We start from the raw sequence: 14,916 nt of genomic DNA, 5'->3' as shown, positions 1-14,916 counted from the left end.
GGAAATTAAGTGGTTTCTGAAAAAATAAATGTATGTTTTGTAATGATGAAATTGGTGTACACTTGAGTATTTCTCTCCCAGAAGAAACTCTCTCAGGATTGGCTGTTTGTATTTAACATCTCACTTCAGCATAAACCTTAGATGAGTTAAAAATGTGACCGAAGAATTATTAGTGTCACTGTTTTTATTTTGAATTTCTTTTTTTAAACTTCAATTCCTTTTGGAAAATATTTATTTTCCAATATATTTTATATATTTTTTTATGTTTTCTAAATTTAAAATCTTATTTTCCCATTAACATTTAATTTTAAAGTAATGGATCACACAAATATAAGTGCAGTAAAATATTTTATTATCTCTGGGATTTCTGATGACCCTATGATACAAGTCATCATATTTCTTCTGGTTTTTATCATTTATCTTCTCACTCTTGTTGGTAACTTGACAATTCTTCTTCTAGTCAATCTAGACCCTCAGCTTCACACCCCAATGTATTTCTTCCTATGTAACCTTTCCATTCTGGATATCATTTGCTCAACGAACAATCTGAGTAACGTTCTTATATCTTTCCTATCTGGAGATAAGACTGTCTCAGTTCTCGGATGTATAGTGCAGATCTTCATATTTGTGTCTATGACGTGTGGGGAACTTTTAATCCTGGCTGTAATGGGATATGACCGATATGTGGCTGTATGTAACCCTTTGCGCTATCACATGATAATGAATGGTAGAATATGTGCACTACTGGCCATCCTATGCTGGGTGTTGGGCACGGTCGAAAGTATTCCCATATTTTTAGAGTTACTGAAGTTCTCTTGTTACAAGTCAACCATGGTCAACCATTTCTTCTGTGATATAATGCCGGTGCTGATGTTGTCTTGCAGTGATACACATTTCTTAGACCTTTACATACTAACTTTGGGAGTAGGAATTTCGGCTTTTTCTCCATTTCTTATGACATTTATTTCCTATGTCTTCATTATTGCAACAATATTGAAGATGCGCTCAACCACCAGCAGACATAAAGCCTTCTACACTTGTTCCTCTCACCTCACCGTTGTCATTCTCCTCTATACCACTCTTACGATTCAGTACCTGAGGCCACATTCCTTAGTCAACTTAGACTCAAACAAACTTATGTCTCTGTTTAACACAGCAGCTTTACCCATCCTAAACCCATTGATCTACAGTTTAAAAAATAAAGATGTCAAAGCTGCTTTACAAAAAAGGATGAGATCTATGCTAACAAATCGGTAAGAGTTCAAAATTTGACTTCTGAGATTTATTTGAAGCACTTGGTATACAATCTAAAAATTATTTTTTCATTAATAATGACGTGTACTTGTTTTAAAGTTGCTATAAAATTATTTACCTTCCATTAAGAATAAGGTTTAATATCAAAATGTTTCTGCTGTTTACAATAAACAAATCAAAGAAGAGATCAACACAGCTAACTTAATAAGTGGTTTCTCCTATCTCAGCACAAAATGCCACTTTTACTGGTAACTACAGTTTCCGAATAACTCAACCTCTTCATCACAAGCTTCTTTTAAGCTTAGTAGGGTGCCTCTGGCTGTTGTGACCTGCTGTAAACATGATGCATAGCCAGACACCAGCTACTGGATGCATTCAAGAAGAATCTTAGCCAATAATTCATGGACAAAAGCCTCTTGTTCACTAATATTCTTAGATTTAGGTGCTGCAACTGCGTGTTCCAAATCCCTCTTACAAAACTGTAGACAAACTAAGGGATCCAAAAAAGGAACTAACACTGGAAGAAATCCCCAATTACAAAATTAAAAGCATAAATCTTTAACACCTTTATGACCTTGGACGTATCAATATGTCCAGGTCGGTAGGTGCTTACAGACCTCAGACATATGGATATGTCCAGGCGATTTTGCATACACAGGGGCTGTCCATACGCGATCACCACCCGGTGTCAGCTGATTCTGAGAGTTGACACTTACAATATCGAATGCATCATTTAGAAGGCAAGCAGAGGGCAGGAGACCGCTCTGCCCTTCCATCGTTGCCATCGCAACATCATCGCAGGGGCCCAATCATTGCCATGGTGACCCGATGTCATCATGATGACATTCGGGTCACCAGGCTTCAGCAAGATAGTTAGACAGGCTGACAGGTCATAGAGCATAGCAATGCTCATGCATTGATATGCCTTATAACTGTGATCAGGCTGCAAACAGTGAAAGTCCCATAGTGGGACTAAGAAAAAAGTTTTAAAAAAGTTGTACAAATATTTTTTTTTCAATCACAAAATGATTTAAAAAATTTAAAATATATTGTACTCAGAAATAAATATTTGTATGAGAAAACAAAAGCAATAAAAGTAAATATTTGGTATCGCTGCATCCAGAATGACCCGACCGATAAAAATGTCCCACTAGTTAACCCTTTCAGTGGACACCGTAAAGAAATGCAGCAAAACATGATGGATTAAAGCGCGACATCATATTGTCCCACAAAAACAAACCACAAAAAAACAAAAGAGAAAGATATGCATAACAAAGGGATCAACCTTCAAGAAATAACAACTTTATTAATACAAAAAGGCACGACAGAGCAAGACATACATTTAAAAACAGTTAAAAAACCAAAAAAGGGAAACAGCAAACAGCTAATAAGCTAAATGCAACCCCCCAGACAGCTGGAAAAAAATGCCATCAAGCACTAGAGAATTATGGAATGTATCAATAACAAGAAGGTGCATGTATACATATTTAAACATGAACACTAATATATGTCCGTCTGCTACCAGCTATACTCTATAGGCATAAGACAGTATAAGAAAAAAACTAAATAGAATATTCAACCAAGGTCCAAAGAACTAAGCAAAACCGAAAGAAACCTTGTACATAATCAGATCCTAGATAAAACCAAATCTTTATTTGTTACTATAGAACATTAGACACCACAATCAACATGCAAGCAACCGTGCCAGGCTGACCCTGCCCCTCACACTGTAGATCCTAAATTGCCCTGCCTTGCAGCGGAGGTTGGCACCCTAAACAAATAAACGAGATAGGCGCCCCCACTCAACGGTGGCTGTCCCTTATTTCTCCTGTATGTCATCTATACACAATGTGGTGCATTTAAGCCATCATTCTGACAAGACAGGAAAAAATGAAAAGATGTTTTGCCGACTGATATTTTAGAACATTGATTGCAACTATAGGACAGTGTGACAAGGGTGCATAACAAAATGACATAAAGTGCAAGAAAGTGCTTGTAACACACTAAGTACCTCTCTATAACTGCTCCCTGCTGATCTGCCTCCTCCCTATCAGTGGGGGTTGGCGCCCTACTGTACAGCGGACACGGCGCCCCCACTCCACGTCGGCTTGCCCTAAAAGCAAACCCTACCGAATACACTAATCCCCAAAAGACGTATCACACAAGATATGGCCCCAACTATTATGGCCAGACACCTTAAACTTCAGGCAGGAGATATGGGTACAGTACTGATGCACAACTGTGACCCCATTCTGCAATGTATATATATCAGTTATAACAACGGGGTACTTATCATTTCTGATGTATTCATAGACAAACGCCTCAACGCGTTTCACCAATGTGGCTCATCAGGAGGCTTAGATAGACAGATGCTGCATGCTGACTACCCACGTCCCTAATATATATAGATCATAGAAAATGGGCACCACCCCAACAGCAGAATACATCCTCCAACCGATAGAGGTGCAGGATAGACTATAAAGATGTGGGCCCAAAATATAATAATCAATGTGTTTATCACATGATTACTCACTCTGTGAATTGTGATCATGCCACCATTTTCCAGCTACATAATAGTCTGTCTTGTCAGAATGATGACTTAAATGCACCACATTGTGTATAGGTGACATACAGGAGAAATAAGGGACAGCCACCGTTGAGTGGGGGCGCCTATCTCATTTAATTGTTTAGGGTGCCAACCTCCGCTGCAAGGCAGGGCAATTTAGGATCTACAGTGTGAGGGGCAGGGTCAGCCTGGCACGGTTGCTTGCATGTTGATTGTAGTGTCTAATGTTCTATAGTAACAAATAAAGATTTGGTTTTATCTAGGATCTGATTATGTACAAGGTTTCTTTCGGTTTTGCATAAGACAGTATCCAAAAATAAGATGCACAAGTTAGATTAGGGTCGTTCCGCTTCCTAGGTCTAATTATTCTCTATAAGCCATCACATCAGATAAAATGTTACCTAAGGATTTGAGGACAAAGCAGCCGCATATTAATCAAAGTGTATCCCAGGGGGGGAACTGTTCCCCCCCAGCACTAGCACCTTATATTTCGCTACCGCTGCTCTATTTGGCATCCTGGCACCTCAGGGTTCTTTGGAGCTTGTCATCCGCTTCGCTCTTGCTGTATTAGGTGATATATTATTTTTTCGTTACCTGGTGACTTTTACCTTTGTGGGATACACTTTGATTAATATGCGGCTGCTTTGTCCTCAAATCCTTAGGTAACATTTTATCTGATGTGATGGCTTATAGAGAATAATTAGACCTGGGAAGCGGAACGACCCTAATCTATTTTTGGATACTGTCTTATGCCTATAGAGTATAGCTGGTAGCAGACGGACATATATTAGTGTTCATGTTTAAATATGTATACATGCACCTTCTTGTTATTGATACATTCCATAATTCTCTAGTGCTGTTTGCTGTTTCCCTTTTTTGTTTTTTTTAACTGTTTTTAAATGTATGTCTTGCTCTGTTGGGCCTTTTTGTATTAATAAAGTTGTTATTTCTTGAAGGTTGATCCCTTTGTTATGCATATCTTTCTCTTTTGTTTTTTTGATTGTCCTTTTTATATGCATATGGGTGATCCCTGACTCATTGGTTTTTGTGGTGCCCGCTATTTCTCTGGTACAAAAACAAACCACCATACAGCTCAATCAGCAGAAAAATAAAAAAGTTTTAGCTCTCAGAGTGAAGCGATGCAAAATTAATTATTTTTTCTTTAAAATAGTTTTTATTGTGTAAAAGCATCAAAATATAAAAAAAAAAGTATAAATGTGGCATTGCTGTAATTGTACTGACCCGAAGAATAAGGCTTTGTGTTCACATTGAGTATTTTCTTGCAGAAATGTCTGCAAGGTATCTGCATCTCTGGGCAGGAGAATTGCAGCTGCAAAAATGCATGTTTTTGCTGCATTTTTGCCTCGTTTTTGAATGCGTTTTTTGCATGAGTTTTTGTACAGCAATGAATGGGGTTTTTTTAGCTAAATATATATTTTTTTTAATTTTGTGATGTAATTTTTGGCTCAACACCACCTTTTTTTGCTGATGCAGTGGCATCAGGGTGATGGAATTAGTGCTTGGTGTCAGCAGCTGTCACTGACACCTAGCTCTAGGCTTAGTAATGAAAAGGTGTCAGGCCGGCACCCTCATTACTGAGCCAATAAATAAACACAAACATACACACAAACACACAAAAAAAACACACACACAAACCTACACATACATTGTCACCAGCCTATGTAGGAGCATTAACAGAATGAATCTACATAGGCTGGAACCAAACAGCAACTGTTAATTTTAAAGAAAAAATAATTAAAAAATATTGTATAGGCTGCCACATAATTTTAATAACCAGCAGAGGGAAAGCCGATGGCTGAGGGCTGATGTTAATGTTCTGGGAAGGAGCCAATAGCCATAAAGGTTCCCAGGCTATTAATATCAGCTCCCAGCTGTTTGCTTAACCTTTACTGGCTAGTTTAGAGGGAGACCCCAGAAAAAAATTGACATAGGGTCTCCTATAAAATCTAACCAGCAAAGGCAGACAGCTGCGGGCTGATATTAATAGTAGTGATGAGCGAATATACTCGTTACTCGAGATTTCCCGAGCACGCTCGGGTGTCCTCCGAGTGTTTTTTAGTGCTCGGAAATTTAGTTTTTATTGCCGCAGCTGAATGATTTACATCTGTTAGCCAGCATAAGTACATGTGGGGGTTGCCTGGTTGCTAGGGAATCCCCATGTGTATTTAAGCTGGCTACAGATGTAAATCAATCAGCTGCGGTGATGAAAACTAAATCTCCGCGCACTAAAAAATACTCAGAGGACACCCGAGCGTACTCAGGAAATCTCGAATAATGAGTATATTCGCTCATCACTAATTAATAGCCTAGGAAGGGGCCATGGATATTGACCCCCTCCCAGACTAAAAGCATCAGCTCTCAGCCACCAAAGAAAAGATGCGCCAAATCTTGCGTTTAACCTAGCTCTTCCCACTTGCCCTGTACCGGTGGAAAGTGGGGTTCATATTTGTGGGGTTGATGTCACTTTTGTATTGTCAGGTGACATCAAGCCCAGAGGTTAGTAATGGAGACACCTATCCATTAGTAACCTCATAGTGATATTGTATAAAAACACACACTCAGAATAAAATATTCCTCACCTATGCGCAGAAAAGATCTATATATATAATCGTCTAAGGGGCACTTCCGTCTGTTTGTCTGTCTGTCTGTTTGTCTGTTCGTCTGTTTGTCTGTCATGGAAATCCCAAGTCGCTGGCCGTGACCAATCAGCGACGGGCACAGTCCGGCCGCGAAATGGCCGCTCCCTACTCCCCTGCAGTCAGTGCCCCCTACATACTCCCCTGTTGTGAATTTGGTTTCTGGGCTCCCCCGGTGGTCACTGGTGGTACTGAACTTGTGTGCTTCATCGCCTCTGTTCACCTGTTTCCATCAGGATGTGGGAGTTGTCTATTTAGCCTTGCTCCTCAGTCATTTCTATGCCGGCCAACAATGTTACCAGAAGCCTTTCTGTTGCATGTTCCTGCTCCTAGACTACTATCAGCTAAGTTGGACTTGTAGTCCTAAATTTGTTTTGCATTTTTGTTCCAGTTCTCTGTGATTGTTTATTTCTGAGGCTGGAAGCTCTTGTGAGCTGGAATTGCCACTCTGGTGTCATGAGTTGATATTAGAGTCTTAAAGTAATTCCAGGATGGTGTTTTGAAAGGGTTTTCAGCTGACTGTGAAGTTCCCTTTTCTGTCTTCCTACTATCTAGTAAGTGGACCTCAATTTGCTGAACCTATCTTCATACTTCGTATGTCAATTTCCTCTGAAATCACCGACAATATATGTGGGGGCTACTGTCTGCCTTTTGGGGAAAATTTCTCTAGAGGTAAGCCAGGTCTGTATTTTCCTCTGCTAGGGTCAGTCAGTTCTCCGGCTGGCTCTGGGCGTCTAGGGATAAAACGTAGGCACGCTACCCGGCCACTGTTATTTGTGCGGTAGGTTTAGCTCACAGTCAGCTCGAGTTCCCATCTTCCAAGAGCTAGTCCTTTTTGTATGCTTTCTATGTTCTCTTGCCATTTAGAACCATGACAGTTTGGCCGGCCGAGGGTTAAAATTATTGGCAGAAGAAAGGAGAGAAAAGAGTCTGCAGAGAATATTTTTTTTTTTTTTTGAGTTTGCTCATTAGTTGATTCCTTGCATCTCTGCTTACTGCAGCCTTCGTCTCTCTCTCCTTCTAATCCTTGAATGGTTCTGACTTCACCTGATGAAAATGGATCCTCAGAGTTTAGCTACAGGTCTGAACAGTCTCGCTATGAAGGTTCAAAGTTTACAGGATTTTGTAATTCAGGCTCCTATATCTGAACCTAGAGTACCTTTGCCTGAATTTTTCTCCGGGGATAGATCTCGCTTCCAGAATTTCAAACATAATTGTAAATTGTTTTTGTCTCTGAGATCTCGCTCCACTGGAGATCCTGCACAGCAGGTCAGGATTGTAATATCCTTGCTCCGGGGCGACCCTCAGGATTGGGCATTTGCTTTGGCACCAGGGGATCCTGCGTTGCTCAATGTGGATGCGTTTTTTCTGGCTTTGGGGTTGCTTTATGAGGAACCTCATTTAGAGATTCAGGCTGAAAAAGCCTTGATGGCCCTGTCTCAAGGGCAAGATGAGGCTGAAATATACTGCCAAAAATTTCGTAAGTGGTCTGTGCTTACTCAGTGGAATGAGTGCGCCCTGGCGGCGAATTTCAGAGAGGGTCTCTCTGATGCCATTAAAGATGTTATGGTGGGGTTCGCTGTGCCTGCAGGTCTGAATGAGTCCATGACAATGGCTATTCAGATTGATCGGCGTTTGCGGGAGCGCAAACCTGTGCACCATTTGGCGGTGTCTACTGAGAAGGCGCCAGAGATTATGCAATGTGATAGAATTCTGTCCAGAAGCGAACGACAGAATTTTAGGCGAAAAAATGGGTTATGCTTCTATTGTGGCGATTCAACTCATGTTATATCAGCATGCTCTAAACGTACTAAGAAGGTTGATAAGTCTGTTTCAATTGGTACTTTACAGTCCAAGTTTATTCTATCTGTGACCCTGATTTGCTCTTTATCGTCTATTGCCGCGGACGCCTATGTCGACTCTGGCGCCGCTTTGAGTCTTATGGATTGGTCCTTTGCCAAACGCTGTGGGTTTAATTTAGAGCCTCTGGAAGTTCCTATACCTCTGAAGGGTATTGACTCCACGCCATTGGCTAGTAATAAACCACAATACTGGACACAAGTAACTATGCGTATTAATCCGGATCACCAGGAGATTATTCGCTTCCTTGTGTTGTATAATCTACATGATGTGTTGGTGCTTGGATTGCCATGGCTGCAATCTCATAACCCAGTCCTCGACTGGAAAGCGATGTCTGTGTTAAGCTGGGGATGTCAGGGGACTCATGGGGACGTACCTTTGGTTTCCATTTCGTCATCTATTCCCTCTGAGATTCCGGAATTTTTATCTGATTATCGTGACGTTTTTGAGGAGCCTAAACTTGGTTCACTACCTCCGCACAGAGATTGCGATTGTACAATAGATCTGATTCCGGGCAGTAAGTTTCCAAAGGGTCGTTTATTTAATCTATCAGTGCCTGAACATGCTGCTATGCGGGAATATATTAAGGAGTCCTTGGAAAAGGGACATATTCGTCCTTCGTCATCTCCCTTAGGAGCCGGTTTTTTCTTTGTATCTAAAAAAGATGGCTCTTTGAGGCCGTGTATTGATTATCGGCTTTTGAATAAAATCACGGTTAAATATCAGTATCCTTTGCCACTGCTTACTGATTTGTTTGCTCGAATAAAGGGGGCCAAGTGGTTCTCTAAGATTGATCTTCGTGGGGCGTATAATTTAGTGCGAATTAAGCAGGGGGATGAGTGGAAAACCGCATTTAATACGCCTGAGGGCCATTTTGAGTATTTAGTAATGCCTTTTGGTCTTTCAAATGCTCCTTCAGTCTTTCAGTCTTTTATGCATGACATTTTCCGTGAATATTTGGATAAATTTATGATTGTGTATCTGGATGATATTTTGATTTTTTCGGACGACTGGGACTCTCATGTCCAACAGGTCAGGAGTAGTGTTGAGCATTCCGATACTGCAAGTATCGGGTATCGGCCGATACTTGCTGTATCGGAATTCCGATACCGAGATCCGATATTTTTGTGATATCGGGTATCGGTATCGAAACAACATTAATGTAAAAATGTGTAAAAGAGAGAATTAAAATAAAAAATATTGCTATACTCACCTCTCCGACGCAGCCTGCACCTTACCGAGGGAAGCGGCAGCGTTCTTTGTTTAAAATTCGCACTTTTCTTTCCTTTACATGAGTCCCGGCTTGTGATTGGTTGCGTGCCGCCCATGTGACCGGGACGCAACCAATCACAGCAAGCCGTGACGTAATTTCAGGTCCTTCAGGATTTTAAAATTACGTTCCGGCGTTGTGATTGGTTGCGTCGCAGTCACATGGGCGACGCAACCAATCACAGCAAGCCGTGACGTAATTTCAGGTCCTTAAGGATTTTAAAATTACGTCCCGGCTTTGTGATTGGTTGCGTCGCAGTCACATGGGAGACGCAACCAATCACAAGCCGTGACGTCACGGGAGGCTGGACACGCGCGCATTTTAAAATGGGCGCGTGTCCAGCCTCCCGTGACGTCCCGGCTTGTGATTGGTTGCGCCGCGATCAACCAATCACAAGCCGGGAGGCTGGACACGCACCCATTTTAAAATTTTAAAATGCGCGCGTGTCCAGCCTCCCGGCTTGTGATTGGTTGACCGCGGCGCAACCAATCACAAGCCGGGACGTCACGGGAGGCTGGACACGCGCCCATTTTAAAAAGCGCGCGTGTCCAGCCTCCCGTGACATCACGGCTTGTGATTGGTTAATGGCGGCCATGTTGCCGGGACGCGGACCAATCACAGCAAGCCGTGACGTAATTTCGTCACGGCTTGCTGTGATTGGTCCGCGTCCCGGCAACATGGCCGCCCTGACCAATCACAAGCCGGGACTTCACGTAACCAAGTAAAAGCGCAAATTTTAAACAAACAACGCTGCCGGTTCCCTCGCTGAGGTCCAGGCTGCGTCGGAGAGGTGAGTATAGCGATATTTTTTATTTTAATTCTTTCTTTTACACATTAATATGGTTCCCAGGGCCTGAAGGAGAGTTTCCTCTCCTTCAGACCCTGGGAACCATCAGGAATACCGTCCGATACTTGAGTCCCATTGACTTGTATTGGTATCGGGTATCGGTATCGGATTGGATCTGATACTTTGCCGGTATCGTCCGATACTTTCCGATACCGATACTTTCAAGTATCGGACGGTATCGCTCAACACTAGTCAGGAGGGTTTTTCAGGTTTTGCGCTCTAATTCCTTGTGTGTAAAGGGTTCTAAGTGCGTTTTTGGGGTTCAAAAGATTTCGTTTTTGGGGTACATTTTTTCCCCCTCTTCCATTGAGATGGACCCTGTCAAGGTTCAGGCTATTTGTGATTGGACGCAGCCCTCTTCTCTTAAGAGCCTTCAGAAGTTTTTGGGCTTTGCTAATTTTTATCGTCGATTTATAACTGGTTTTTCTGATGTTGCTAAACCGTTGACTGATTTGACTAAGAAGGGTGCTGATGTTGCTGATTGGTCCCCTGCTGCTGTGGAGGCCTTTCGGGAGCTTAAGCGCCGCTTTTCTTCCGCTCCTGTATTGCGTCAGCCTGATGTTACTCTTCCTTTTCAGGTTGAGGTCGACGCTTCAGAAATCGGAGCTGGGGCGGTTTTGTCGCAGAAAAGTTCCGACTGCTCCGTGATGAGACCTTGCGCGTTCTTTTCTCGTAAATTTTCGCCCGCTGAGCGAAATTATGATATTGGTAATCGGGAGCTCTTGGCTATGAAGTGGGCTTTTGAGGAGTGGCGTCATTGGCTTGAGGGGGCTAGACATCAGGTGGTGGTATTGACTGACCACAAGAATTTGATTTATCTTGAGTCTGCCAGGCGCCTGAATCCTAGACAGGCGCGCTGGTCGTTATTTTTCTCTCGGTTTAATTTTGTGGTTTCTTACCTACCGGGTTCTAAAAATGTGAAGGCGGATGCCCTTTCTAGGAGTTTTGAGCCTGATTCCCCTGGTAATTCTGAACCTACTGGGATCCTTAAGGATGGAGTGATATTATCTGCTGTTTCCCCAGACTTGCGACGGGTCTTGCAGGAGTTTCAGGCGGATAGACCTGATTGTTGCCCGCCTGGTAGAATGTTTGTTCCTGATGATTGGACCAGTAGAGTCATATCGGAGGTCCATTCTTCTGCGTTAGCTGGTCATCCTGGAATCTTTGGTACCAGGGATTTGGTGGCTAGGTCCTTCTGGTGGCCTTCCCTGTCGCGAGATGTGCGAGGTTTTGTGCAGTCTTGTGATGTTTGTGCTCGGGCCAAGCCTTGTTGTTCTCGGGCTAGTGGATTGTTGTTATCTTTGCCTATTCCGAAGAGGCCTTGGACTCACATCTCCATGGATTTTATTTCTGATCTCCCTGTTTCTCAGAAGATGTCTGTCATCTGGGTGGTGTGTGACCGTTTCTCTAAGATGGTCCATTTGGTCCCCTTGCCTAAATTGCCTTCCTCATCCGAGCTGGTTCCTCTGTTTTTTCAAAATGTGGTTCGCTTGCATGGTATTCCGGAGAATATCGTGTCTGACAGGGGAACCCAATTCGTGTCTAGATTTTGGCGAGCGTTCTGTGCTAGGATGGGCATTGATTTGTCTTTTTCGTCTGCTTTCCATCCTCAGACTAATGGCCAGACCGAGCGAACTAATCAGACCTTGGAGACTTATTTGAGGTGTTTTGTGTCTGCGGATCAGGATGATTGGGTTGCCTTTTTGCCCTTGGCGGAGTTTGCCCTCAATAATCGGGCTAGTTCTGCCACCTTGGTTTCTCCTTTCTTCTGTAATTCGGGGTTTCATCCTCGTTTCTCTTCCGGTCAGGTGGAGTCTTCGGATTGTCCTGGAGTGGATGCTGTGGTGGAGAGGTTGCATCAGATTTGGGGGCAGGTGGTGGACAATTTGAAGTTGTCCCAGGAGAAGACTCAGCATTTTGCCAACCGCCGTCGTTGTGTTGGTCCTCGTCTTTGTGTTGGGGACTTGGTGTGGTTGTCTTCTCGTTTTGTCCCTATGAAGGTTTCTTCTCCTAAGTTTAAGCCTCGGTTCATCGGCCCGTACAAGATATTGGAGATTCTTAACCCTGTGTCCTTTCGTTTGGACCTCCCTGCATCTTTTTCTATTCATAATGTCTTCCATCGGTCATTGTTGCGCAGGTATGAGGTACCTGTTGTGCCTTCCGTTGAGCCTCCTGCTCCGGTGTTGGTTGAGGGTGAGTTGGAGTACGTTGTCGAGAAGATCTTGGACTCCCGTGTTTCCAGACGGAGACTTCAGTATCTGGTCAAGTGGAAGGGCTACGGTCAGGAGGATAATTCTTGGGTGACAGCCTCTGATGTTCATGCCTCCGATTTGGTCCGTGCCTTTCATAGGGCTCATCCTGATCGCCCTGGTGGTTCTGGTGAGGGTTCGGTGCCCCCTCCTTGAGGGGGGGGTACTGTTGTGAATTTGGTTTCTGGGCTCCCCCGGTGGTCACTGGTGGTACTGAACTTGTGTGCTTCATCGCCTCTGTTCACCTGTTTCCATCAGGATGTGGGAGTTGTCTATTTAGCCTTGCTCCTCAGTCATTTCTATGCCGGCCAACAATGTTACCAGAAGCCTTTCTGTTGCATGTTCCTGCTCCTAGACTACTATCAGCTAAGTTGGACTTGTAGTCCTAAGTTTGTTTTGCATTTTTGTTCCAGTTCTCTGTGATTGTTTATTTCTGAGGCTGGAAGCTCTTGTGAGCTGGAATTGCCACTCTGGTGTCATGAGTTGATATTAGAGTCTTAAAGTAATTCCAGGATGGTGTTTTGAAAGGGTTTTCAGCTGACTGTGAAGTTCCCTTTTCTGTCTTCCTACTATCTAGTAAGCGGACCTCAATTTGCTGAACCTATCTTCATACTTCGTATGTCAATTTCCTCTGAAATCACCGACAATATATGTGGGGGCTACTGTCTGCCTTTTGGGGAAAATTTCTCTAGAGGTAAGCCAGGTCTGTATTTTCCTCTGCTAGGGTCAGTCAGTTCTCCGGCTGGCTCTGGGCGTCTAGGGATAAAACGTAGGCACGCTACCCGGCCACTGTTATTTGTGCGGTAGGTTTAGCTCACAGTCAGCTCGAGTTCCCATCTTCCAAGAGCTAGTCCTTTTTGTATGCTTTCTATGTTCTCTTGCCATTTAGAACCATGACACTCCCCCCAGTCAACGCCCGCCGCCCACATAGTGTTTTAGCAGTCCGTTAAACCGACTGTGTTACATCTGCTATTAACACTGTGTGATGAACTTTTTACTATTGATGCTGCCTATGCAGCATCAATAGTAAAAAGATATAATATTAAAAATTTAAAAAAATTAAAAATGGTGCTATTCTCACCCTCCGACATCCACCGATGCGTGCAAACGGCGAGGCTGTCGCCAGCTTCCGTTCGCAGAGATGCATTGCGAAATTACCCAGATGACTTAGCGGTCTCGCGAGACCGCTAAGTCATCTGGGTAATTTCACAATGCATCTCTGGGAAAGGAAGCTGGCGGCAGCCTCGCCACTTGAGCGCATCGGTGGACACCGGAGTGTGAGTATATAACTATTTTTTGTTTTAATTCTTTTTTTAACAGAGATATGGTGACCACACTGCTGTATACTACGTGGGCTATGTTATATACTGCATGACTTATATATACTACGTGGGCAGTGTTATATACTGTGTGGGCTGTGTTATTTACTGTGTGGGCTGTGTTATATACTACGTGGCTGTTATACTATGTGGCTGCTATGTACTACATGGCTGCTATATACCACGTGGCTGTGCTATATACTATGTGGCTGCTACATACTATGTGGCTGCTATATACTATGTGGCTGTGCTATATACTACGTGGCTGTGCTATATACTACGTGGCTGTGCTATATACTATGAGGCTGTGCTATATACTACGTGGCTGTGCTATATACTACATACTACGTGGCTGTGCTATATACTAGAACAAATAGAGGAGAAAATCCAGCTTCCAAAAATATCAAAATTTATTAAAGATAAAATCCAAAGTCCAAAAACATGGTTCACAGGAGAAGAAATAGCAGCAAGCTACATGTTTCGAACAATAAGTTCTTTTTCAAAGCTCTTTGAAGCTCTTTGAGCTTTGAAAAAGAACTTATTGTTCGAAACATGTAGCTTGCTGCTATTTCTTCTCCTGTGAACCATGTTTTTGGACTTTGGATTTTATCTTTAATAAATTTTGATATTTTTGGAAGCTGGATTTTCTCCTCTATTTGTTCTATTGCCTCACGTGAAGACTGCACGTCATCCGGGCTTCCCCACAACAAATGCCTAGTAGGTGAGCTGGTTTTGTCTCTTTTTTTTTTTTTTCTTGTGCTATATACTACATGGCTGTGCTATATACTACGTGGCTGTGTTATATACTACGTGACTGTGCTAAATACTACATGGCTGTCTGTGTTATATAGTACGTGGGCTGTGTTATATACTATGTGGCTGTGCTATATACTA

At 42.9% G+C, this 14,916-nt stretch overlaps 1 protein-coding gene across 1 annotated transcript; it reads left to right on the top strand.

Moving 5' to 3' along the window:
- The first annotated feature begins 315 nt into the window (after positions 1-315).
- Positions 316-1,257, top strand: LOC143803771 (olfactory receptor 5AR1-like). The gene has a single exon (XM_077281538.1). It carries the CDS (start codon positions 316-318, stop codon positions 1,255-1,257), a length of 942 nt encoding a protein of 313 aa, XP_077137653.1.
- The last annotated feature ends 13,659 nt before the right edge of the window (positions 1,258-14,916 follow it).

Source organism: Ranitomeya variabilis, chromosome 2, assembly GCF_051348905.1.
Source record: "Ranitomeya variabilis isolate aRanVar5 chromosome 2, aRanVar5.hap1, whole genome shotgun sequence".
NCBI classification, from domain to species: domain Eukaryota; kingdom Metazoa; phylum Chordata; class Amphibia; order Anura; family Dendrobatidae; genus Ranitomeya; species Ranitomeya variabilis.
Note: the sequence above shows the minus strand (reverse complement) of the source record. Positions and strands in the feature narration are given on the sequence as shown.